Source organism: Cordyceps militaris (genome assembly GCF_000225605.1).
Source record: "Cordyceps militaris CM01 unplaced genomic scaffold CCM_S00003, whole genome shotgun sequence".
Lineage (NCBI taxonomy): Eukaryota > Fungi > Ascomycota > Sordariomycetes > Hypocreales > Cordycipitaceae > Cordyceps > Cordyceps militaris.
The window spans coordinates 2,597,356-2,623,702 of NW_006271971.1; the positions used below are offsets into that span (position 1 = coordinate 2,597,356).

Consider the following 26,347-nt stretch of genomic DNA (forward strand, 5'->3'; position numbering starts at 1 on the left):
GATTTAGCAAAACAAGATTTATATATATACCTAATAGCTTCTTTATGTTTCAAGTTGATGTGAAAGAAGTGTCGAGCAGGTCAACTTCATTCATCTCTGCTGAATGTAACTAGTGGATCAGGCGATGGTCTTGTCGGCAGTGACCCAGTGTGCCTAAACAGGAACAGGTTCAGTCGGGCCCGCTAAAAAGTTGACCTGACATCGAATTTTATCTTCATCTAAAAAAATCCCGTCCAGAATTCTGGGCCCCAAGAACATCGCTGCCGACCTGTGCTTGATCTCCCCGAGACTGGAGATGACGACGGAGGCTACAGAGAAGCTGAAGAAGTCGCGCGCCGCGTCTCCCGAGACGACAGAGGACGGCTTCGTTCGCCTTCACATCACCCCATTTGACGCCGACCTGCTGAAGATTGTCGTGCCCGCTACAGCTCTCCCCAACGCCCGCAACATCTCGTATCATTCCCTGGAGACATTTCCCGAAAATCGATTTGGTTTTGTTGAGCTTCCCCAGATGGACGCCGACAAGATCAAGAAGAAGCTCAATGGCAGCATGCTGAAGGGCAGCAAGATGCGCATAGAAAAGGCTCGTCCTGAAAAGCGCATCGAGCCTGACTTGGTGGACGACACCGGAAAGACTGTGAGAAAGTCAAAGTCAAAGAAGAACGACGACGATTCCGAGCGACCAAAGAAGCGCAAGCGCGAAATGGGTGTCATCGACGGGGTCATGCTCGACGACCGCAAGGTCAAACGTGGATGGACGGAACCTGCCGATTATAAGAACAAGAAGAGCAAAAAGGACAGCGCCAAAGAGTCTAAGAACATCGAAAGAGACACTAAACGAAAGCAATCGAGATCAAAGTATATTGAAAAGGAGGAGTGTCTGCTCAAGACGAGAATGCCACCCAATGAAATGCGCAACCTGCCCGAGGAAGATGCCAGCACAAAGAAGAAGAAAAAGAAGACTTCTGCCAGACAAGTTACTGTTCACGAATTTGAAAAGACGACCAAATTCATGAGTTTCCTGCGGACGGCTGCTCCAGAGACTGATGGCAAGTCTGCGACCGAATTTATCGAAGGCAAGGGCTGGGTGGATGAAGACGGCAATGTAGTAGAAGTTCTCAAAGAGAAGAATTTGCCAAAGGCTCAGCCCAAGAAGACTAAGAAAACGCCAGCCACGCCTGTTGAACCCGAATCTGAAAACGAGACCACCAGCGAAAGCGACACCTCTTCGGACGATACTTCTTCTGAAGAGGAATCCGAGGACGAGCCAATGAAGGAGACAGAGAATCCAAAGACGAAGAAGCTGGCAGTGGTTGACAAAGATGATAGCTCTGAAAGTGATAGTTCTGATTCAGGCAGCGACAGCTCCGATGACGACGAATCCGATGACGAGTCTGAGACACCCACGCCTGAAGTGACTGGCAGTGCCACTTCCAAGCCCTTGATGATTGATATCCCACCCCCTCCGACGACGTCCCGGGTCATTCACCCGTTGGAAGCGCTGTTTAAGCCCTCCAAGCCAGAAGAAAATGGTACCACGACCCCGGCCGCGGAGAAGAAGATAGGCTTCAGCTTCTTTGGCGGCGATGGCGACGAGGAAGAGCAAGCGGAGGACACCGTCGAGAGCGGGACGGCCGCCGTACCTATGACGCCCTACACCAAGCAAGACTTTGATTGGCGCAACGTGCGTAGCGCAGCACCGACGCCGGACACGGTCCACCCTGCACGCATGCGCAGCTTCTTCCCTTCGACGGATGAGGACGCCGAAATGGCCGAGGCTGAGGAAGAGGAGGAGGACGTATACGACGAGGACGGCCCGGACGAAGGTGCGGGTGCCGCAGGCCAGCAGGGATCCAGCGACTTTCAAAAATGGTTCTGGGAGAATAGGCGCGACCTCAACCGGTCCTGGATGACACGGCGAAAGACGGCGGCGAAGGAGAAGCGAAACCGTGATAACAAGGCACGTGCCTCGAAAGCAGCATAGACGTGATGTCATGATGGTTACATGTGAGAATTTGTACATGAATTTAGAACATTCTTTTGATCGTACGTCATTGAAACCATATTGGACGGAGCCGTTTCCTCCGCTTTGCTGAACGCCAGTGTGCACTGGGATGAACTTGGGAGCAAAACACTCACTGGCAAGGGAAGATGTACATAGTATTCATCTTGATGATATATATATATATACATATACATATATATATAATGAGAGAGATATATACAACGCCTTTAACGTCGGCGACATTCCACACCAACGCCCGTACGCCTATGCAGGCTCTAATCAAACACCACTTTTGATCCCGCAAAAGCTGTGGCCTTTTGTGCGTCCTTGGCCTTTTTTCTCGCCTCCCAGCTCGGATGCAACTTGCCTTCGTCATCCCGCTTCGTCGGCGGCGGCGGCGGTCGTCTCGTCTCCTGCTGCTGCTGCTGCTGCTGCTGCTGCGCTCCTCGCCCCGGGCCGCTAGACGACGAAAAGGGATTCTTGACGCCCTTTTTCCACGGCGTCTTGCCGTCCGCCGCCGCGTCCACGGCGCCGCGCTTCCGGTCCCAGCCGTCGTCGCGTCCGCCGCCCTTGGCCCCCTCCCGGATGTGCTTGGCGTTTCTGCCGTATTTCTGCTCCCAGATGGCGCGGCGGGCGCGCTGGCCGCGGCGCTTCGTGGGCGGCGCGACGTCGACGTCGGACGCCGACTCGGAGCCTGATATGTAGCCGCCCATGAGGGACGGCAGGAACGTCGACTCGGTGGGCGCGCTGGCTGGGACCGCCTTTCTGGTCCGCTTCCGTTGCGGCTCGGGCGAGGGCGAGAGGGAGACGCCTCGGGAGGTCATCTTATTGCTTCTTGTGGCTGTCTTGGTGGGCGCTTCTTCTTCTTCGTCGTCGTCGGTTTCGGCTTCCTCGTCCTCTGCGACCTCTGCGTCCGAGTCGCCGCCGGATACAGAAATGTCGTCTAAATTGACCGTTTCTTTCCCGCGGTACTTTTCCCATAGGCTCGCACGCTCGTCGTCCTCGTCCTCGTCGGAGGAGCTACCCAGCAGCCCGTCCATGGCAGCAAAGTCATTTTCTCGTCTGACTTCTGCGTCACTGTCAAGGTCCTCTGTAGGCGGCGCAAGCTCGTTATCATCGCCGTCATCGGAGTCGAAGCCTTCAAAGTCTGTCTCGTCCTCATCGTCCTCCTTTGCAGCGCTCTTGTTGATTTCTGGAGGGGTTGGCTCAGGTTCTTGGGCCTCTTGCGTCTTTCCCTTGCGCTCGCGCTTGCCCTTTTTGCCTTTTTCTTGGACAGGGATCTCGAGCGCCTCACAGACAAAGGTAATGGCCTTGGCGACTGCCTTTTTCACGTTGTCGCGGTTGTAGAGGCCGCTCGTGACATTGTGCAAGACCAGCCGCTCGTCTTCGGCCAGTTCCGGTTTTGCCACGCCCTTTTTGAGCGGTTCGGGTAGGTCTTCGTGGCTCGCAATGGGTTTAATCTTGAGAAGCGACGAGTAGAGGTGCGCGCGCGCCGTCTGATGTAGGTCCAACGACTGCAAAATGGAAACGGGTTAGCAAATTTGGCCGCGCACACACAGGCCAGTAGCGCTGCATACCTTGAGCACGTTGATTTCTCTCTCGAGCTTTCCCTTCTTCTCCGGGTCGCCGGCAGCGTCGCGCTGTCTCTTGCTCATACGCTGGCGTTCAAAGCCCTTGGCCTCCTTGAGGGCGCGAGAAATATCTTCCTGGAACTTTTCCAGGTGGCGGATCGACAACGAGTCGGCTCCCCTCTTTCGTTTGGCCATTCTGCAGAAATTCGAGCGACTTGTTCTAATGCAATTTACCAAGTTGGCGCGAGAGGCTGCGTATTATATGCTTCGTCTGTTTGCTGTTCGTCCGTTCTCTCGTTGAAGGCTTGTCAAGTATGCTGTCCGATGTCCGATAAGCAACTTTTTTTTTTGGGTTGCGCCGCGAGCCAACATAGTGGGTGGGCCCGCTGAACTAGATCTAGCAGATCTTACAAACTAATACTGTTAATACCGTACGGAGTAATTTGGTAATTTGTCCAAACCACCAACTCAATCAATTTCAGACTCGAGCTGATAATTCAGCCAGTTAGACTTGTGGGCTAACCGCTATAAAGGTTCGGACCACACCATTCGACCGCGGGGAAAACGCGGCTTTCATCTTTCAACCCCTTGTTAACGCGACTTACGCCATGAGATTTTTACCTATGTATATGGCCTGGATCTTTGTCTTGAGTTCTAGCTGTCTCACGAGTTTTCTGGTTTCTGTGTCAAGTCCTGCAGCATTTTCAAGCATGATCTCATCCATCTATCATTCACAAAATCCTGGTGCGATTGATATGCTCTCATGCCCTGGTATGCACTCGCAGGTATGCCTCCCAAGCGATCTGCAACCTTGAAATTACCGCCGGCACCTGCTTCATATTTGGCCAACATGTCTTTGTACGTCTGTAGTCTGGGTAGAGTCAGTGCAACCCGTTCCACCACGGCAGGGCGTGTTTCCACCACTCCGCGTGGTTCAACATCAAGAAAACATTGAAATGGGTACTGGGTAACAACTTCAAGCGGCGCAGCCATGACACCATCGAAGTCGATGACACCAACAACGTCAAAATCCTCATTGACGAGGATGTTGTGCGCTCCGAAATCCCGATTTGCTAATCGAAATGGCCCATCCTTCTGTTCACCGCAAATCCGCAACAAAAAGTTGAGAATCGACGGTACCATGAATGACGGACTTTGCCGTAGGGGATCTTTCGATATCGATTTTAATAAGTGATGGGCGAGATCATCATAGTATTCTGACGATGAGGCCCATGGCCCGCGGCCGGTTTGCAGCTCAGGTCCAATATAGAAATCATTTGCGTCCTCGTTGTAGTAAATGCCACCAATCTGTGGGAACTGGAACGAAGCGACGGTAGCTTGAATACGAGCAACTTGCTTCCTGAACCTGCGATCTTGCTCAGGGGTGCCGAAAAGGCCGCGGGCTGAGCCGTGCTGGACACGTAATTCTGACGCAACACTGCCATGAATGTAGTCCATCAGAATGAAAGGAGCCCCAGCCTCATTTTGGACAGAGAGGTTATACGCATGGACTTCGGGGACTGGAATCGATGTCTTTAGTCTTTTCATGGTCAGTTATCCGATTCAGGACTATAATAATCAGGGGAGACTGCTACCTGAAAAACTTCATACTTGCAATCTCAATTTCCATCGTTTTGGAGGCGGATAAGGCTTCACGATCAGTAGCAGCGTCGGTGCTCGGGAATCGAACCCGCGCTACCCAACTAATACCGTCGACAAAGTCAAGTCTCCGAGTCATATTGAAATGTCCTACAGAGAATTTCTCAGCGAAACCGCAGGAAATACCGCCCCTTTGCTGAGAAGCAGTAGTAGCAAGCGCATCCCAGTTGACAGCTTTCACAAAGTTGGTCGCACGCGTGTGCCATTCACTTCCGGGTTCATATTCGCCAGCTTCAAGCCACGCATCACTGCCAAGTGAACGAGATGCTTCGTCGGTAGACATTCTGATATTATACGTTCGCGTATAGTTTATGATGAAGGGACTGTTGCGATGGGAGAGAGTAGGGTTTTGAATGGGTGGTGACTCACACCAACACACGTGATAAACGTTCCTTGCGCTTACCTACCTAGGTATGTAGAGTCAGCCATAATTTGTGTTATCCGACTTACAATAGGCAGCCTGTTGCCGGGAGAGTGTTGTCCACTATACTAATTAAATCGGAGCGTAGTTTATCATTTGTTTCTTTGCTGCTACCATTCTACGAAGTATAGTACAAATAGACGTAACATTCTTCCTTGACTAGGTTCCCAAGTGACTTCTCTATCCTTTGGGATGACGAGGCCCTGATCGTATGTGCAATGCTGGAAGGTTGGAGGCTCGCTGGCTACCCTGTAGACAAGCAAGCTCCCATATTTCCCGAGGCAGCTTATGACGCGAATTAGCCGTCCCTCCCTGCGCCGTTGTGAGTGGGTGTGGGGTGCCTACCCGTTGGGAAATAAGCAATCATGGCATTATATCCGTAAAGGCTCGCTCTTGGAAGTGCCGGGATTGTTTTGCTTAATGCCGCTTTTATGACGGATGGAAACCGGGCATCAAGGGCCTGGATAATATTGCTTCGGGAGCAGGCCGGTTTCGTGATTCATCTTGTTATGAATATCTGTAAGAAACGGGACCCTTGCTGTAATAACAGCTGGCCAGTTAATTATGGATGAGGCAAATTACGTACCAGGACCTTGCAGCAACCACGTTCCCGCGATATGAGTCGAAATGACTTGTTATACTTGGCCCTTGATAGGCCACTTATCAATTTCAGCGGCTTTGGGTTAAAAATTCCGCAGCGACTTTTCCCGATAGACGCCGTTTTAAATCTTGGCCGGTCGCGTAGAGGCGTCAAGCCACACAGGGGCCTGTGGTGGGTGTAGACTCCAGTATACCGAACCCATCCGATGCGGCATCCATAAGATCCATAAGAATCCGAGATAGTGAGACGTGGCTTTCAAGTCGGCGTCTCGCTGTGGCTCTGGCTTGAGAAATGTCCGGTTGATTTTGGATTTGGCATAGCTATGAGCAGAGCTCTTGAGCATCTCGGGTTGACGGAGAAGTCAGGGCGTGTGAGGCGCACCGGGCCTGAGAAAGCTCTCTGGCTGTAGTGCTGTATTGGTACAGTGGCACGCTGGCACCAGTAGATGGTTCATGGGCAGCAGTTACACATTCCGTCGGCTCCATTGTTAGCAGCCTCGCGTGGCTGCGCTGAGCGGAGCTGTGATGAACCTAGTGAGGAGGAGCAAAGGCTCCCCGCAACGACAGGGGTCACCCAAGTTGCAGCGCTGAGGCTAGTTAGCTTTGGCGAGCAGAGCAATCGACCCATTGACGCAGTTTTGTTTTCGTGATCCATTCTTGACGGCAGTTGTCCGTCCTGCTCGGTTTTATCGATCGCCTGGGGATAATGCCGTGGTTGCGCGGAGCAAGTGTCGGGAATCGAGTCGGGAATCGAGGTCGCTGGGTGAACTGGTTTATGGACTAGTTATTGCTCCGCCGGAAGGATGGTATTGAATCATACATGTACTGGTATACTGGTATATGCGCCTCTCAATAACACGAAGCAGCCATGCAAATGCACATTTGCTGCGCCATCGCTGGCTAGCAGTGGCTATGCTGCCTTCTACGTGCCTACTGTAGTACTCATGTACCCCGAACCAGGCCTAGAATGTACTAATCTTAGGCAATAAGCTGCGGCCGCTAACATTGGTCTGTCAATCACAACGCTGCCATTAAATTCGCTAGCAATCGGCACAGTAGCTCCGTTGTCCGTCTGGTAAGTTGCATGTAATGTCACGACTGCCGGGCGACTGGCGCAGGTCGCGAGCATCTACCCCCGGTGCCAGCAAAACCCGCGAGAGCATCGCGACACTTTATGCCATCTACCCTGTGCCTGATGATCCCAAGTCGACATGCTGTCGAAGCACATGATCAACCGACGACGAAGATCAAGGTCGGCGGCGGCTTCCTGTGTGTGTGCGCCGACGAGCGCTAGTTAGCATGTAGACAGAGAGGCAATAGTGATGCACGCGACAAGGAAGCTCGGCGCAGTGAAAAAGATGGTGTGGTGGTGGTGTACCTACGGGATACACAAACAAGCCTTTTCACACATTCTCTCCATGTTTACAATTTACCTCTTGTCGACGATTGCTGGCTCAACCCCGCAGTTGGCCACCATGGCTGGCATTGGCTTTGGCGCTGGCGTCGTGGCTGCCACCCTCCACACCCACCATACCAAACTGATAATCCAGAACAGGTGACTGGCTGGCCTTGTATCGTCCATGTACTCTCTAGCCACTACTCTCTTCTGCTGCTTCTTGATCAAGTGAGGGGTTGCGAATGGCGACGACGCCGCGCGCGGTGGTTCGGCATCAGTTCTCCAAATATGTCTTCATCAACGGCTGCCACGCGCCTTCTTCTCCTCATTTCCAACCCCTCTTCCTCATCCGCTTCACGAAACCCTGAATTCTAGATTCAACAACTTCTGTCTCCCCAACGCTTGTCCTTGATTGATTTCCGTCCCTTTCTTGCGTATCGCCGCGAGCGCCTGTCGAATTGCTAGACTTGCCTTGCATTGAGCCCCCGCCACAGCCGCGACGCCCTCACACGGTCGGCCGTCCTGTCCTGCCCCTTCTTTCCCGTCCCTCCAACCAACGAGAAAGAAGGCGACTCGTCTTACATCAACTTACAAGTAAGTCTTGATGGATTCCATCATGCAAGCGCCCCACTGCATCGGGCCCGTTGTCCCTCATCGCCGGGGCCGCCTTGTCCGGGCTGTGGTATTGCCCACCGTCACAGAAAGCTGACCAGTGCCCGATTGTCAATGTAGATTGACGGCGACGCTGCCATTTGCTCAGCCCTCTATCCGTCATTCTGTGAGGTAAGCTTTATCTTATAAGTCGCGACCCGCCACGATTCTCCCTGCTCCGATTGCTGCCGGCGGGCGGATCCCATCACGAATCCACATTACACATGAGCTGTAAATGAGAGCCGCATTTTACAAAACATGGGTGCCCTTGGCTTTGCGGCTCCGTCTTCGCAACCCTTGGCGAGTGTGTTAGTTGCCGTTTCGGCGGCCAAACACGGCTTTTCGCCCGCCTCGAGTCAACGCCATCATGTCAAGGGTCGTCTCTAACAATCCGGTCTCATCCGCCATGTTTCGTCTCATATTTGGTCTTATAGCCTGCTTTCCTCCTGTCTTGTCTCCGGATCCTGGTCTTGTCTCCTTGTATCGAATCCGTCTATAGCAGTGGAAACTAACAGCCTTCAAAATGCAGGCTCCCGCCGAAGCACAGCTCCCGTCTTCTACAACGTCCGAGTCTAGCTCAACACTCGTCATGACTACCGGGCCATTGAAGCAAGCGGCCGAGTCCGCCCGATCGAGGACTTCTGAGGTTATGAAGAGCGATACCGTTGCTCGCATCTCCAAATTCATCCATACCCCGTACATGGTGGCGGCTCTCCCCTTCATCAATGGTGGACTTAGCGGCATGGTGGCCACCTCGGTCGTTCAGCCCGTCGACATGGTCAAGGTTCGCATCCAGCTGGCGGGCGAAGGAACCGCATCTGGCCCCAAGCCAAGCCCTATTGCTGTCGCTCGTCAAATTATCGCCAGTGGCAAATTTACCGACTTATACACTGGGCTCTCGGCCGGTCTTTTGCGTCAAGCAGTCTATACGACAGCTCGTCTTGGCTTTTTCGACACTTTCATGGGAAAACTTGGCGCCCGAGCCAAGACCGAAGGCCGAACTGTTGGTTTTAAAGAGCGTGCTACTGCTGGTCTAACTGCCGGCGGTCTCGCTGCCATGATTGGTAACCCGGCAGACCTTGCCCTCATTCGCATGCAGAGCGATGGCCTGAAGCCGCTTGCTGAGCGTAAAAACTACAAGTCTGTCATCGATGCTCTATCGTCCATCGCCAAGAGTGAAGGCGTCGGCGCGCTCTGGGCTGGCGCCGCCCCGACCGTCGCCCGAGCCATGGCCCTCAACTTTGGCCAGCTCGCCTTCTTCAGCGAGGCCAAGGCTCAGCTGAAGCAGAATACCGACCTTTCTCCCCGTATCCAAACTCTCGCCGCGAGCGCCACGGCAGGATTCTTTGCCTCATTCTTCAGTCTCCCGTTTGATTTTGTCAAGACGCGACTGCAGAAGCAGCAAAAAGGACCCGATGGCAAGATGCCTTACAAGGGGATGGCTGATTGCTTTACCAAGGTAGCCAAACAAGAAGGCCTCATGCGATTCTACCGTGGTTTTGGTACATATTATGTCCGCATTGCGCCCCATGCGTGAGTTCACTTACACCCAACCGCAACCGGCTGTACGTATTGCTAATTTGCTTTGCAGCATGGTGACTTTGATCGTCGCCGACTACCTTGGTTGGCTCACGAAGTAATTCTTAAACTGAACCTCGAATTCATGTCTTTATCTTCTGTTTTACTTTCTTGTGTCACAATTTCCTTGCCGGGGCTTACGGCTCCTGTTTATTTCTGTGTGGGCGTTTGCACCTGTTCGTGGCGCTTCACCAGCGCCATTTTTGCTAGTCAATTTTGCGGTTGAGCTAGACAGTTCTTGAATGATACATTCTATACTGCTAATTTTATTCTTATGTGCCGTGAACTGCAGTGATTTTGTTGTTGAAGGCATTATGAGAGAAGCGCACGTGATTTCGTGCTCAACCTTTACACGCTAATAACTACTAATGACGCATTGCGTGGAGAGCTCCAGTTTGGACTGCTCACTCTTGCGCCAGACATATTCTGGCAGGAAACCATTGTCTGCTGTCTGCACAATCCCACACTGCTCGAATATGTAGAAATGGTCGGAAGAAAGCGGCGATCAAATGCCGCTGGCGGCCCAGGAAGCAGCAACGCTGTTGGTGTCACAGGGGATATCTATGGCGAGATGCTCGCTGAAGCAGGTGTGCAGGGATCTGCCTCTCGAGATAGCATCAATGGCGAGTCTCCGATGAAGCGGCGCCGTCCTGGCAGACAAAACGCTAGTCGAGAACCGAAAAAGGGGGGCGAGGCGACCGTGACACCGACACCGACAGCGACAGCGACCGCGGAGGAACTGTCCGGCGAAGACGAAGACGTTGAGTTTCTCGATGTGCCTTTGCCACCCGCGCAGGTGCAAACTATCGAACGAGATTCGGAAAACGATAGTGACGACGACGAAGAGGACATGATATTCGAAGACGTTGATCTCGCCGCTCCTCCGGAAAAGAGTACGGCTACTGCTTCGTCAGCTGTTGAGCCAGGAGCGCAAGATCTCGAGCTCAACTTGACGTCCCAGCAGGCCGCAAACGTGTTGTTGAGACGCAACACCGAACGCCGGAAACCCATCACAAAGGAAGAGCGAGATCAGCGACTCGCCGTGCACAAGATGCACCTACTCTGCCTGCTCTCGCACGTGGCGCGGCGAAACGAGTGGTGCAACGACGCCCAAGTGCAGGACACGCTGCGGGCACACGTGAGCGACCGGACGGCCGACTACTTGACGCCGGGGCCGCACCTCCCGCAGTTTGGCCAGTCCGAGAGCCTCAAGACGGGCCTCAAGCAGGCGGCCGACGCGTGGCGCGCCAAATTTGAGGTGACGGAGCGGGGGCTGCGGCGCGCGCGCTGGGCCGAGGACGCGGCGCAGCTGGAGCAGTACCAGCTCCCCGACCACCTGGAGACGTGCACCGACCGACACGACTTTCGCCGTGCGGCGGAGACGCTGCAGGGCTCGCGCGATGTCGGTGCCCAGCTGTACTGTGCGCTGCTGCGGAGCGTGGGCGTCACGGCCAGGCTCGTGTGCTCGCTCCAGCCGTTGGCATTTGGCAACGGAGCGCCGACGCTGCCCAAGACGACACCGGGCAAGACTTTGACCAAATCGCCGGACAAGAGGCTGGGCAAGACGCAGCGGGCTGAAGAGCTCCGTTCCCAGCTCGCGCAATACAAGGAGATGGCGGTGGCGACGGCTTCGACGACGAGCCCCGCCGGGCCTTCCGCGCGACGGCGGCTTGGGCACCCACACGCTGCGAATCGCAATTTCGAACCGAAGCCGTCACCATCGCCTACGAAACCGCAGAAGAGCTTTGCGACACCGGTGCGGCTGCGCGAGTCTGCGTATCCCGTCTACTGGGTGGAAGTGCTTGACACGGGTCATCAAAAATGGCAGCCGGCGGATCCGGTAGTCACGCATACATTTTGGAGGCCGAAATCTATGGAGCCTCCAATCACGGATAAAGAAAACTGTATGAGTTATGTGGTCGCGTTTGACGAGGATGGTACGGCACGAGATGTGACAGTTCGATACGCAAAGGCGTATGCGGCCAAGACAAGACGTTTACGAGTTGACGGGACGGATGACAATGACTGGTGGCGGACGGCGATGCGACCGTTCAGACGTCGACACCGGACAAACCTGGACCAGATTGAAGATATAGAGCTGGCAGGTGTGGAAGTGCGAGAGCCCATGCCTCGCAATGTGCAAGATTTCAAAAATCACCCTGTATTTGCGCTGCAGCGACACTTGCGGCGCCATGAAGTGCTGGTGCCAACAGCGGTGCCGTCTGGTACGGTGAGCTCTGGTAACAAGGGCCCTTTGGAGAAGATTTACCGGCGGCGGGATGTTCGGGTTGCCAGGACCGCCGACAAGTGGTTCCGCATGGGGCGCGAAGTACTGCCCAACGAGATTCCTCCCAAGTGGCTGCCCAAGAGTAAGCGGACCAAGCCGAGACACGACCGGCTCGACGATGACCAGCGCGCCGAGCAGGACGCGCAGGACGCGGCCGGGGTGCCCCTCTACACGGAGGACCAGACGGCGCTCTACGAAGCCGCGCCGGTGCGGAACGGCAAGGTGCCCAAGAACAAATTTGGCAATATCGAGGTCTACGTGCCGAGCATGGTGCCGCGCGGCGGTATGCACGTCGAGCACGAGCTGGCGGCGCACGCGGCGCGGCTGCTGGGCATCGACTACGCGCCGGCGCTGACGGGGTTTGCGTTTCAGGGCCGGCAGGGCACGGCGGTGCTCCGGGGCGTGGTGGTGGCGGCCGAGTACGGCGCCGCGGTGGAGGCGGTGCTCGCCGGGCTCGAGGACGCGGAGCAGCAGCGGGAGGAGGAGGGCCGGGCTTGGGCGGCGTTGCGGCTGTGGCGGCGGCTGCTGATGGGGTTGCGGATCCGCGAGCGGATATGGAGCGGCGTGGATGAGGCGGAGAGACGAGCGGCGGAGGAGGAGACGGACCGGGTGTTAGAGGGGGAGGATGCGGACAGGGTGCTAGAAGAGGCGGATGCAGTGGAAGAGGAGGATGCGGGGGAGAGTGATGTGACGGAGGAGTACGACATGATTGTGGATGGGGACGATGCTGAGGAGTATGGTGGTGGATTTCTTGTAGACTAGGTCTGTTTGTTTTGTTCTGGATCATTGACTCATGACTTGCGAGTCTGTTTGTACTAGTGCTGGAAGCAAGGACGGGCTTGGATTGAAGATGTATCGCCGGCACTACAAGTAGTCAATGGACTTGTTGGAGGCGTTCCAGGCCCTCATCAATGACGTCCCTGGAAGGGAAGTAAGCGGCCCTTGGAGGCATGGACCGGGTATAAAGGTGGAGGAGTTTCCATTCCATTTTCGCCTCTAGTAGAACAAGGCTATCTTGGAGCATTCCGTCATTCTTGTGAGCTGATGCAATTCCATTGGTGCTCCTCAGGAAGCCTGATGCTAACACTGTGTTACTACGGAGTACTGGTTAGTAGATGATGAGATGAGATGAGGTTGCTTGCTGGTAGTGGTAATATGTATTCAGTTTTTCTGGAGACATAGTCGGAAACTTGGTGTGTCCGACCCGGGGCGGGCGCTAGCTGGGGTGCTGAGTCAATTTCCGGTGTCGTGTGTCAGATGTGTATCCGTACAGTGCACGGAGTACGTCCGTACCTATGTATGGCATTTATTGATGCTTCGTTGCCCATGCTCAAGTCTACAATTCTTTTCAATTGCTGCGTTTGGTCGAGTCTCTGACCCTTGGCCTGGTTCCGAGACAAAACGGAACAAGTCTCGGGTCGGGAATAGACGATGAAGAGACAGTGTCTATTAGTGCCTGCCAAGCACCGTGGCCCATGCAAGGCACCATTGAGGCAGATGATTGCAGAGGGCAAGAAACAGCATAACTAGCCCTTACATAATAGCCGGCCATACTAGAGACGCGTCGAGGCTGCTTCTAGGCAAGCACACACAGCACACACGTTTGAAGGCCTTGAACACGCACTAGTGAGAAACACCGTCCTTGTCTACGAGACGCACTGTTAGAGTTGATGACGATGCCGAGTCGCCGCCAAGGGGGCGCGGAGGCTGTGTTGGAATTAGAATTGCGCTGGGCGACAGACAGCACGGCCGCCAAGAGCACCGGCGGCTTGGGGATAGCGGCAGACCAATGCCGCTTCAAAACTAGCAATTCTCTGCTCCATCCAGTATCGCCAGCAGCTTCTGCAACGTGGACCGAGAGCAAAGGAAAAAAAGGCAGGCAGTTTGCGTCATCACTGTCAGCACCCAGCAGCAGCAACCACCCGCTGGGCTGAGCCGACCGCAGTTCCCACTGTAAATAGTTTCGACCGACCCCCCGCGGAGCATACTCAGCCTGGAATCATTCTCCTCGGCCGTGTCCGTGCCATCCATTCGCGCCGCTTCCATATTTTTACATTTTTACTGCTATCAATCCTTTCATTCTCTACTTCCTCTACTTACTGTACACCTTTCCTCTTCTTTCCACCATCCTCCCTCGGCGAATCCCCACCGACTTTCAACCCCACCGCGCCTGCTCGCCACTCGCCCTCCAACGGCCAACTCGTTACCCACGATACCGCGTCACCAAACAAACGCCGATTCTTTGTTTGCCAGAAACCGTGTCCAGTCTTGTTGGCTTCGAATAATCGCTCGCTCGCTTTCTTTTCTTTCCGACATTTTCTTTCTCATTCGCTCTCGTTTCCTGAACGGCTTGTTTCCGTTCGCCGCATCGTCAAACGGCCGCATTCATGTCATCCTTGTCGCATTGACTGACACCCAGCTCGACGCCCATCACACTCGACAAATTCTCGACAAGCGCCTCGGCCCGCGCGCCGCCATCTGTCGCGCGACACCGAGTAACAGTCCCGAGTCGCAGATTTTCTGACAAACGACGCCGCGCCGGTTGGCGCCGCGCTCTCACAGTCCCTTGCCCGTCATGGCTATCATTCGGCAGACATGGACGCTGGTGCGCAAGAACCTGCGCAGCCTGGTTTTCCGCCACTACGCCATCATCTTCCTCATGGCCTTTTTCGTGCCCCTCATCCTCGCCGTCTTCTTCAGCTTTGCCCGCAATCTCTTTGTGCCGCCCGCCACGTTTGGCATCGGCTCCATCCGGCCCCTCATGCCCATTGGCGAGGCGCTGCGGCACGGCCGCGACGCCGGCCGCACCAAGCTCCTCCTCGTCAACAACGGTCATGCTGGCGGCGACACTGACAAGGTCCTCGACGACGTCGCCGCCACCGTGGAAGCCGCCAATGCAGGCGTCAGCGTCGTGCGGGTGAGTACTGAGGTGGATCTCCTGACCGAGTGTCGTAGCACGCTCCGCGGCGTGACTTCGTGCTTCAACGCCATCGTCATCCGCTCATCGCCTAACGAAGGAAGTGGCGGCATTTGGAACTACACTATCCGTACAGACGCTGCCTTCTACCAAGTCCCCTTCAGAATCCAGGTCGACAAGGGCGACAATGTTGAGCAGATATACCTGATCCCTACTCAGCACATGGTCGACAAGGCCATTGCCAAGATTTCAAGTCAGCAGGACCCCCTGGCCGACGTGCAAGAAAAGACCTTTACAAGTCTCACCAGCGATGAACGTCTCGCTCGGACACGCCGACTCTATCACAAGTCCATCATCAACTTCCTGGGCGTCGCCTTCATCGCCACCATAATCTGGATCTCCTATCACTTGACCGGCTTTGTAGCCACCGAGAGAGAAACAGGCATGTCTCAGCTCATCGACGCCATGATGCCTGTCCGGAAACCCTGCTTCGCCATGTTTGCTAGACTCCTTGCCCATCACTTGTCCTTTTCTCTCCTCTACGCTCCCGCCTGGATCCTTGGCTCCCTCATTATTAGTTTTGGCGTCTACAGCCACACCAATGTGGCCATTGTTCTTATTCTTCATCTCCTTGCTGGCCTCGCTTTTGCCTCCATGTCAATCATGATTGCCTGCTGCTTCAAAAAGGCCCAGCTGAGTGGCATCACCGCGACATTGTCCATGTTGCTTCTTGGCATTCTCGCCCAGGCTCTGAACAAACCTGACACTGTAGTAGTCGCCTGCCTCTCTGTTCTATTCGCCCCATGCACCTATGTCTATGCCATTATCAACATGTCTTGGTTCGAGAGATTCGGGAACGCGGCCAGCCTGACGTCCAGCGCCCCGGAAGCTTCCTTCAAGTTGCCAGTCATCTTCTTCTGGATCATGCTCATCCTTCAAATCTTCTTGTATCCCCTTATTGGCGCCATCTTCGAACACACCTTATACGGCACATCAACCAAGGGCCGCAAAATGACAAGCGACGCTGCCTCTATGCAGGACGACGCTGTGCGGCTACGCGACTTTACCAAAATCTACAAGCCCGGTTTCTTTTCCCGCATCTCTCCGTTTGGCTCCAAGAACCCCGTGGTAGCCGTCGACAAACTGAATCTCAACGCTGGCCGAGGTCAGATCGTCTGTCTTTTGGGAGCCAACGGCTCGGGTAAGAGCACCACTTTGGATGCCATTGCTGGTCTCCATAAACTAACAAGTGGCTCCATCTCCATTGATGGTGCCGGTGGCCTGGGTATCGCGCCGCAAAAGAACGTCTTGTGGGATGATCTCAACGTCACGGAGCACTTGCGCATCTTCAATCGACTAAAGTCTCCCAAGAACCTTGCTAGCAAGGAAGAAATTGATGAGTTGATAAAGACAATTGACCTCTGGCCGAAGCGCAAGGCTCTTTCCAAAACACTCTCTGGCGGCCAAAAGCGCAAGCTTCAGCTGGGAATAATGTTGACTGGCGGAAGTGCAGTCTGCTGCGTTGACGAAGTCAGCAGCGGCATCGACCCATTGTCTCGCCGAAAATTATGGGACATTCTCCTCGCTGAGCGTGGAAAGCGCACCATGATCCTCACCACTCACTTCCTTGATGAAGCTGATCTGCTTGCTGACCACATCGCTATTCTCTCAAAAGGAACTTTGCGAGCGCAGGGCACGTCTGTCGAGCTCAAGGATAGGTTTGGCGGTGGATACCGTGTCCATGTCCACAAGACTGCTACGACGAGAGAGCTGCCGATTATGGAAGGCGTCACGAAGAAGGATGCGTTTGATCAAGTTACCTACGTCGCCCCGACGTCTGGCCTTGCTGCCGCTGTCATCAAGAAACTCGAAAGAGCGCAGATACCCGGGTACCGGTTCTCCGGCCCTACAATCGAAGACGTTTTCCTGCAAGTGGCCGAGGAAATCCAGGACGAGGAGGCTTTCCGCACCGGCAGGACGCCGACGGAAAAGCAACGCGACCCCGACAACACGTCCGAGAACACGGCTGAAAGCGAGCAGCAGTCACAGGGTTTACAGCTCATGGACGGCAAGCAGGTCGGCTATATGCGTCAGGCCTTTATCCTGTTTGCCAAGCGCGTGACTATTTTGAAACGCAGCTGGCTCATGTATGCCCTTGCTCTCGCCATTCCTATCCTTGCCGCCGGTCTTACAAGCCTCTTTGTCAGCGGCTCGACGTTGCAAGGTTGTGCCCCCAGCGACCAGGCCTCCAAGGTTGGCACCGAGGACGGATTCAGCCAGATTCTCGATTCGGATACCAGCGAAACTCTGGCCTTTCTCGCCGGACCAGCCTCCAAGGTGTCCCCGAGCAATCTCTTACGACTGTTCGAGCCCATCCTGGCTGGATCCACTAGTGGCGCGTCTGCTGGGACTAGTTTCTTGAGCAGTCTGAAGCTCGTCGACACGTTTGCTGACTACGACAACTACATCACCAACAATCCCGGCAACGTGACCATGGGCTTTTGGCTCGGTGACGACACCAGCAAGCCGAACTTTGCATGGGTCGGCAACCTCTTCATAACCAGTTCCATTCTTTCGCAGGAGCTCCTCGATGTGATGCAGACAAACACGTCCATTGCGACGACTTGGTCGGCCTTTGACAGGCCCTTCGTCCCGAACATTGGCTCCGCCCTCCAACTCGTCATCTACATGGGCCTTGCGCTCGCCGTGTACCCGGCCTTCTTCTCGCTTTACCCCAGCAGCGAGCGCCGGCGCTTCGTGCGGGCCCTGCAGTACTCCAACGGTGTTCGGCCGCTGCCCCTCTGGCTGGCGTACCTGTCCTTTGACTTCATCGTGGTCCTCATCACCTCCGCGATTGTCACGGGCATTTGGGCTGCGTTGTCGAATGTCTGGTACCATGTCGGCTACATCTTTGTCGTCTTTTTCCTGTACGGCATCTGCTCCATCATAGTCTCCTACATCATCTCGCTCTTTACCAAGTCGCAGCTGGGCGCGTTTGCTTGGTCGGCCGTGGTGCAGGGTGTCTTCATGTTGGGCTACCTCATCGCCTATGTCTGCATCCTGACCTATGTCGACGCGAACAGGCTCGACAACGTTCTGCGCGCGACTTACTTCATCATCGCACTCGTCTCCCCCATCACGTCGGCCGTGCGGTCGCTTTTCATTGCCTCCAATCTCTTCTCCATTGCCTGCGACGGCACTGTTCTCTCGTCCAACCCGCAAGGCCTTCTCTACTACGGCGGTCCTATCCTCTACCTAACCATACAATCCATAATCCTGTTCCTCGTTCTGCTCTGGTTGGACAGCGGCTCGCCCTTTTCCTGGCTAAGCCGCATCTTCTCCCGCAGCCGGCCCGCGACCGACCCCGAGATCATGGACCAGGACGTGCTCGACGAGCAGGCGCGCGTCAGCGGGCCCGGCGCGCAGGATGACGGCCTGCGTGTCGCCCACTTGATCAAGTCCTTTGGAAAGTATACTGCCGTCGACAATGTCAGCTTCGGCATCAAGCGCGGTGAGGTCTTTGCCCTCCTCGGCCCCAACGGCGCCGGCAAGTCCACTACCATCTCCGTCATCCGCGGCGACCTGAAACCTAGCCGCCATGGCGGCGACGTCTTCATTGAGGGCGTCTCCGTGACCAAGCACCTGCCCCTCGCTCGCACGCACCTCGGCGTGTGCCCACAGGTCGACGCTCTCGACCAGATGACGGTCCGCGAGCACCTCGAGTTCTACGCGCGCGTGCGCGGCATCCCCGACATCCAGCACAACGTGTCAGCCGTGCTGGTCGCCGTTGGACTCGGCGCCTTTGACGGGCGCATGGCACACGCCCTGTCCGGCGGCAACAAGCGCAAGCTGAGCCTCGGCATCGCTCTCATGGGCAACCCGGCCGTGGTGCTCCTCGATGAGCCCTCATCTGGGCTCGACGCCGCCGCCAAGCGCGTCATGTGGAAGACGCTTGCCGCCACCGCCAAGGGCCGCTCCATCCTCCTGACCACGCACTCGATGGAAGAAGCCGACGCGCTCGCCGGGCGCGCCGGCATCCTCGCCCGCCGCATGCTCGCACTCGGCACCCCCGACGAGCTGCGCCACCGCTTCGGCGATCTCGTCCACGTGCACCTCGTCGCCAGCTCGGCGCCGCGGACCACCGATGCCGAAATGGACGCCATCACGGCCTGGGTCCGCAAACACCTGCCTTTGGCCGACGTCGACGGCAGGACGTACCACGGCCAGGTGCGCTTCACGGTGCGGGCGCGCGATCTCGACATTACCACCACAGGCCGTCTCCTGCAAGAGGAGAATGATGCGGGCCACATTCCTGACCAAGAAGATGTTGCCCCATCGCCGCACGCCAGCGAGTCGGCCGTCGGCAGCCTCGTCGTGCTGCTCGAGGAGAATAGCAAGCAACTCGGCATCAGCAACTACAGCGTGGCGCCGACGGGTCTGGACCAGGTGTTCCTGTCCATTGTTGGGGAGCATAACGTGCAGGAGGAGAATTCATAACTGTAATTAAAAACATGAAAGCCCCAATGTTATTTACAATGCCATTTCTTTTTTTAGATTTTTTTTTAGAATTCGTTAGAATTGGTTAGACCTTGTTGTTTCTATTCGATACCGAACAAAGAAGGGTTCGTCCTCTTTTTGGATCGTATTAAACCAAGGTATGGTCAGGCGACTTCGCATCCTCTCTTTTCAGCCATGGTTATAGACACTTTTTTCATAGGCACCAGTATCAAATTACTGTATTTTCCAGCAAAGGAGCTTCATCACGTAGAGAGCGATGTCTGTTATTCTTCCAGAAAAAAAATTCCCTTCTCTGTTGTACATCTCTTCCGTAGAATAATCTCATTCGTGTACCAAGATCATAATTATACAAAACAAATTCAACAACCTCGAATTCTCGCATTTTTTTCAGCCTCTCTTCTGTTGCAAGCATCGGTCTATTCGCCCAGCGAATCGAAGAGAAAAAAAAACAGACAATGCATCTGTTCCTTACTTGTGTGTATAATGTATGCGTGACCCATGGATGGTTTCCGGTTCTTCAGATGCTTTGCACAAAAAAATCATTACAATAGTCACAAAAGGACCGATCGCTCCCCACCGTTTCCCCTTGAAGAAAAAAGCAAACTCCCCCAAGTTAGAAAATCCTCGAAGCCCAATCCATAAGACGCCGTCTGTCCGTCTGCTTTTCTCCCGTGTAGGCGGTATGCAGTCTGTCCCTGAAACCTCCCTCTCTATTTTCCGTTTGCCTTTAGTTAAAAAAAAACGTCCAAAATGATATTCATCAACCGCGTCATGAATCGCTCTGTGCTTCAGCCAGTGACCGGCTAGAGAACCAGCCGCCTGCCTCCCACTGCCCTGGCACATATACACTCGAGTCTCGAGCCTCGTCGTCATGGATGCCTCTCATCAACACACTTAGACGCTTGAAGTCTATCGGCTTCAAAATCCAGGCGTCGAAGCCAGCATCAACATACTTCTGCCGTTCCTTTTCGACCAAGGATGCAGAAACCGCAATGATCGGCACCCTTCCATTGTGCTTGGCCATGTCTGAATGACCATCTTGCCTGGATTCCGCTTCCATGGATCGTATCATCTTCGTGCTGGTCAATCCATCCACAATGGGCATCTGGCAGAATTAGTATATGCTTGCGGCGTCTCTAGCGGGAAAGCTTACCTGCATATCCATGAGAATCACGTCCACCCCTGAACCGTTGGACTCGAACAGAGCAGCACAGTCCTCGCCATTGACAGCGTGAGTCACAGTGTGACCAACACGCTCGAGACGTTTTCTCATAATCTTCAAGTTGATGGGGTCGTCTTCCGCTATCAGAGTCCTCAGGGGACTTTCTTGCGCGATACTGTCGTTTCGTGGACGTACAACTGAACTCCCGATTTGAACAATTTTCTCGGCAGGTCGCGCTGGGCTTGCGAGTTGTGACATAGCTCCTTCGTCGGGGATTTTCACTGCCTTTATGGGTGTCTTGGAGTCTTTGACCGGTACTGTACCCAATTCAGGACGTGACGGCGATGCCAAGATCCCCTGATTAAACTTCTCCGAGGATGCGCGGTCGGTAGATGCGCTCGTGGTGCTCTTCGAGTGCCGCTTCGGGTTGAAATAGTCGTGTTCCTTGCTGCCTCCAACCAGTGGTGTTTGTATAGCGTCAATAAGACGATCCGCATCGCTCTTTCCGCTCTCATAACTTTCACGGCTAACTTGACTCCCGCTCCGGCGACTATTACTACCAGTACTTGTGTCTCTCAATGTAGGGACCTTGGAGTCTGACCCTCTCTGCACAAGGGTTATCTCGCCTTCTGGTCGCGTCGCTTCGCTCTGCGGGGCTCGTCTGACAGCGGGTACTGCTTGTCCGTTTGGCTTGAATGGGTCGAGCTCACTGTCGGGCAGTTGAAAAGGCAGCTGGATAATGAAACGAGAGCCCTTGCCAACTTCAGACGTCAACCTGAGTTGTCCATTCATATTTCGCACAATTCTACCAACAACAGCCAAGCCAAGACCAAGGGTTTGTGAGGAGCTAGGGCCCTCCGTAGGAGATTCGCTTGAATTGGACATTGTTGCGCTGACTTGTTCCAAGTCCCGGAAGAGAGCATCCAATTGACGAGACGTCATTCCTGAGCCCGTGTCCGTCACTTCAAATTCGATAGTTGCTTGCTTCTCTTCCAGTTCTGTAATTTGAATGCTGATTTTGACGGAACCTTTTTCGGTATGCTTGACTGCGTTTGCAGTGACATTTGAAAGGGCCTGTCTCACCCGACGTGTATCCCCATGGACAAACCTTGGCAGTCCATCGTGTCGAAAAACTTCATAGGCCAGACCCTTTCTATCAGCATCAATCTTGAATGGATCTGTTGCTTCTTCTATGCAGATCCCGAGATCAAAAACCTCATCTTTGATGAGGTTTTGGCCTTCTTCTGCTTTTGTGAGATCAAGAAGATCGTTGATAACGTAGATGAGAGACTTGGATGCCGAGTGCGATCGTACGAGATTGTCTCTGGTTTCGCTATCGAGACTCCCTTCTAATGCGATTTCGAGATAGTTGATAATGGCATTCAAAGGTGTCCGGACCTCATGTGCGGAATTGGCCAACAAAATCCGCGTAAGCTTTGTGTTTTGTATCGCAGCCTCCTTTTGCCTCCAGATTTCGATGAACTTGCCATAAACCAGGCAGAGAACAGAGGCTGTCTCAACATGTTCCTCGTCCCATTCACGGCATTTGCCGACAACAGTTTCGTTCCAAACTTTGAAGCTGGCTCTGGGTTCGAGATACGCAGCAGTTCCTTGTCGAAAATTCTTTTCATAGGGATTTCCGGCCCATTGGACCTCTTTGACTTGGCCTTTGCGAAAGAAGACAATAAAGTCATTGCCGCCGACACTGAGGGGTACATATAAAAACCCGGCAATGGAATGAAACCCGGGGGGGTATCGCAGGTCGGGGAAATCGAGTCTGACATCTTGTGACGCCAAAACAGAAGTAAGTCTCCGCATACGCAGGTATTCAAGCAACGCCAATGCTTCTTGGCTGTGCTCCATGACACCCATTACTTTAGTCTCGTCCTTGATCGAAAGAAGACCACAGTCAGCATCGAACAGTTTCAGCAGATCATCAGAGGATGCCACAATATAGCCGGATGGGTTCTTATCGGTTGGTGACGTATTTATGAGCTTCCGAGCCTGGAGACGGGAAGCATAGGAAAGCCGTTCAACGTTCCTGGATGCTGTCTCCCCGATCAGTCGACATAGTTTACGAACAGGAAATGATACTCTCATGCCGCGCTCGCCATACGAGTGGCAGGCTATCAGGCCCCAGAGTTCGTTGAATGCGTTGATTGAAATAGACATGGAAGATCGAACCTCCATGTTTCCGAGATACTTGACGTGGATGGGGGACATGGCCCGAAGGTAGGCGTGCGTCATGTCTAAAGGAACGTCCAAGTCTTGTTGAGAGCGACAGACAATTCGAGCCGTGGTCTGATCCCGATCATATATCAGTCGTACTTTGTTCACTTTGTACAGCTCACGGGCTTGGCGAGGGATATCCGAGGCAGGGAAGTGCAGTCCTTTGTAAAGGTCAAGTGTGTGTGAGGTATCAACTACCTCTGTAACGACCTTGCCGTTGAAAGTTGAGTCAAACTGGTAAATCATGATGCGATGAAAGCCTGTGAGTTCTTTGACAATGCCGATGAGGATCTTGAGAAACAAGTCAAGACTGGTAGCAGATGCCAGCTGTTCCTGTACCTGAGACAAAATGTCAAAGACTTGCATAGCTCCTTGCTCCCCACGTCGTTTGCGTGCACTTCGAAGAATTCGTAGAGGCTTGCTGATAATTTCTGTGCTTTCTTGAAGTGCTCGCTCAGAGGGGTTGCTGTCGAGTGTGTCGGCTGGGATATCGGGCGTAAGCTCGTTCGGCGGCCGCAAAGGATTCTCGATGTCATCATCCAATTCAAATTCACAAATGATGAGGTCAGGATGAGCGGCATTGATATGAATGGCACACCAGAGCTTAACCGCTCTGCCAAGTTTCGGGTGGCGGATAGAAATGCTGAGAATTTCAGGTCCATTCGTGGCGGGATCCGCGTCCTCGTCCTTGATGAAGTCGATATGGTCGAGGAGGTTGTCTTGTTGGTCGTCGGTCATGATGTCGAGAAAGTTGGATAGGCGAAATAGCGACCTGGGAGAGTAGCCAAGAAAACGTTTCGAGTTTTCGCTAACATAGCGCACGAGAAAATTGCCGTCAGTTTCTTCTTGCATAGCTAGCAAACAGCCAAAGGCCTGGACGGCCCCGGGCGTATGGATGGGTTCGTCTTCGCACTGCTGCAGCACGCCGTCTCGTCCTGTAATAATGGAGTGTCCCTCTTCCGTGTCGATATGGTTAAAGCGGGTGGTGACCAAGGGAATGTCAATGGAGGATTGTGCTTCGGATAGTTGTGATGAGAAGTCCAGGTCACCCTGAATACCAGATCGACCAAGGGCTCCCGATTCAGCGTCGGTACCGGGTTCGGATGCTGTTATGTCGAGCTCTATGGGTGCCGTAAAAACATCAATGCGAGGGCCATCGGTCGCCCCGCGGTTGAGCTCGACGGAGGCTCTAGAGCGACCACGCCCAACGGGCGACATGGGAGAGGGAGGCACAGAGCCGGGACGAGTATCTAGGGTACCGCCTCCGGATCGAGTCGATCTGGCGACCGGGGTCCCAGCTGAACCAGTGTATGAGGCGCGGGAAGCATGTTCATCGGCTTCTGACCTGCAGCTGGGCTTGTCGACACTGACAACAGACCGGATCGGGAAGACGAGATCGCTGACTTCAGTAGCTGCCGAGGGAAGGCCAATCTGAGAGTCCGAGGTGGCGTTGGGAGATGGTGCCGACTCACGGCCAGGGTCCGGAAAGGCATGCGAAGCATCTTGACTGAGCGAGAGGGGCTCGGACGGGTGATGCGCGAGATGGCGAGCCGCATCCTCGGGTTGGCGCTCGTCGGGTCGATCTGCCTGCGAACTGCTCATCCTGAGAAGAAGAAGCTGTCTCGGCGCAACAACGCTACAGCAAGAAGTGGCGAGGAGACAAGTTGCGGTATCGAGCAAGAGCGTAAAGGCAAAAAAAATAGTAATCAAACGTTAATATTAGTAGTCAAAGGCGTAGGTAGGCGCAGGTGGGGGTGGAAAGCGAGCGTGGTGCTAGTCGTCGTATGGCGGCGGGGGAGACGTTCAGCGAGGCCGCATGCCGCCCCAGCTAGTTCGAAAAAACGGCCAAGTCGAAATGGTTTTGACGCGTGCTACGAAGCGGCATGGAACGGGATATATGAGGAAGACAAGGAGGGAAGACGGGGGGCGGACAAGCGACGAGACGAGATAGGCCGTTTGGGCCTTGATGGCAGATGGAGTTGCTGCAAATAATGTGAGCCACAGTGCCACAGTGCAGCCACAAGCAAGTGCCTGGGCCTGAAGCTTTGAAGGTTGGGGGGGGGTGGCGCCGCCTCAGCGGCCCTGCACTATTATTATCGCTATTATTCATAACTTGGCGTTTTCACCACCATCTATACTTCTGCAGCTTCCATGACTATTACATGACACTCTTGTATTGCGTCTAATAATTGTACACTTGAGCCCGTTAATTAATCCAATAATCCGCGCCCGTCGGCAACTTCTCCCTGGGCACATTTCGCTTGCCAGCTCCCCGAGGCCTTTCTCCACAATGCTCCGGTGCAGATGCTCCGGCATTCTCGATCGCCTCCAACCCACCTTGACCGACGTATATGTACCTAGGTACCTATGTACCTCCACCATCTCGCCACTCAGTATTGCGGTAGCAGGCTTTCTCTCTCTCACGGCCAGCATCACTTCGACCCATCGCTCGACGGTCGTTCCAATTCTCAAAGGTTGTTCTGCGCCACCGTGCCGCTGCTAGGTTGACGATGATCCCTGTCAATATATAGAACAATGCAAAAACGCCACCACGTCATCATTCAATACCACGACCAACCTCGAGCCACGGGCCGGATTCCGCGTCGTCTACTGCAACTGCAACTGCAACCCAACACCGGCATTTCAATTCGAGGCGCAACGGCAGCGCTCTTAAAACCAGGGTTCCGTCCATCTCGAATATGTATCCGAGGGCGGCGAAACCTCGCATAATGATACGTACCCTAAATACACGTAATTCATATTTTATTCCGATTGCGCAATAAGGGACTCGGCTGCTTGCGTGGTCCATATCGTTACCCGTGCCATCATTCGCTTCGGTCATTGTAGTTAGAAAGAAACTATCTTTGCAACTCCCAGCGAAAGCCCTGGTAACTCATTGTGAGACATGCATGCGCCTCATACACATGGTGGCGCAACGGTGGACAGCGCCCTCTGCAAAACATAACCCCCAGTACTATTCCAGAAGGCGCGGCTATTCTAGTCAGAAATATGCCCTATTGTCCCTATTGTGTAGTATATCCTACAATCGCACAACACGAAATGTGTACGGGCTGTTTGGACCGCATCACCTCTCCACCGTTTGTTCTTCTTTTGCTGCTTTCCTGGGATTTCTTCGCGCGCAGGAATATGAGAGAGCATGCCGTGGCCAGCTTGCAATATGTGATAGACGCTCATTCGTACTGACCCCAGGGTGCTTCTTCCTAGACTCCTTTAAATGGCCTCTCCAGTCAACAGTGTAAATGTCTCGGCGGGCCTTTGGGCACGGGCTCGATCGACGCCTTTGCGCTATACCAGCATGACCATTCTTCACCAGATTGGAAAGAAAGAAAAGC

The 26,347-nt window shown here is 54.2% G+C and overlaps 6 protein-coding genes across 6 annotated transcripts; 3 read left to right on the forward strand and 3 right to left on the reverse strand.

The window, feature by feature from the left end:
- Positions 1-295: 295 nt before the first annotated feature.
- Positions 296-1,984, forward strand: CCM_04456 (MFS transporter, putative; the record flags this gene model as incomplete). The annotated part of the gene is made up of 1 exon (XM_006669604.1): positions 296-1,984. One exon carries the CDS (start codon positions 296-298, stop codon positions 1,982-1,984), a length of 1,689 nt encoding a protein of 562 aa, XP_006669667.1.
- Positions 1,985-2,280: 296 nt separating this feature from the next.
- On the reverse strand, positions 2,281-3,771 carry CCM_04457 (Bud-site selection protein, BUD22; the record flags this gene model as incomplete). The annotated part of the gene is made up of 2 exons (XM_006669605.1): positions 2,281-3,519; positions 3,583-3,771. 2 exons carry the CDS (start codon positions 3,769-3,771, stop codon positions 2,281-2,283), a joined length of 1,428 nt encoding a protein of 475 aa, XP_006669668.1.
- Positions 3,772-4,239: 468 nt separating this feature from the next.
- Positions 4,240-5,518, reverse strand: CCM_04458 (Protein kinase-like domain; the record flags this gene model as incomplete). Its single annotated transcript, XM_006669606.1, has 3 exons — positions 4,240-4,447; positions 4,541-5,116; positions 5,172-5,518. 3 exons carry the CDS (start codon positions 5,516-5,518, stop codon positions 4,240-4,242), a joined length of 1,131 nt encoding a protein of 376 aa, XP_006669669.1.
- Positions 5,519-8,826: 3,308 nt separating this feature from the next.
- CCM_04459 (nitrilase) lies at positions 8,827-12,930 on the forward strand (the record flags this gene model as incomplete). Its single annotated transcript, XM_006669607.1, has 3 exons — positions 8,827-9,836; positions 9,895-9,939; positions 10,191-12,930. 3 exons carry the CDS (start codon positions 8,827-8,829, stop codon positions 12,928-12,930), a joined length of 3,795 nt encoding a protein of 1,264 aa, XP_006669670.1.
- Positions 12,931-14,743: 1,813 nt separating this feature from the next.
- Positions 14,744-19,582, forward strand: CCM_04460 (ABC transporter; the record flags this gene model as incomplete). Its single annotated transcript, XM_006669608.1, has 1 exon — positions 14,744-19,582. One exon carries the CDS (start codon positions 14,744-14,746, stop codon positions 19,580-19,582), a length of 4,839 nt encoding a protein of 1,612 aa, XP_006669671.1.
- Positions 19,583-20,372: 790 nt separating this feature from the next.
- On the reverse strand, positions 20,373-25,836 carry CCM_04461 (sensor histidine kinase/response regulator, putative; the record flags this gene model as incomplete). The annotated part of the gene is made up of 6 exons (XM_006669609.1): positions 20,373-20,708; positions 20,757-22,769; positions 22,848-24,581; positions 24,927-25,037; positions 25,260-25,493; positions 25,573-25,836. The coding sequence occupies 6 exons, from the start codon at positions 25,834-25,836 to the stop codon at positions 20,373-20,375; spliced, it is 4,692 nt and encodes a 1,563-aa protein (XP_006669672.1).
- Between the last annotated feature and the right edge of the window lie 511 nt (positions 25,837-26,347).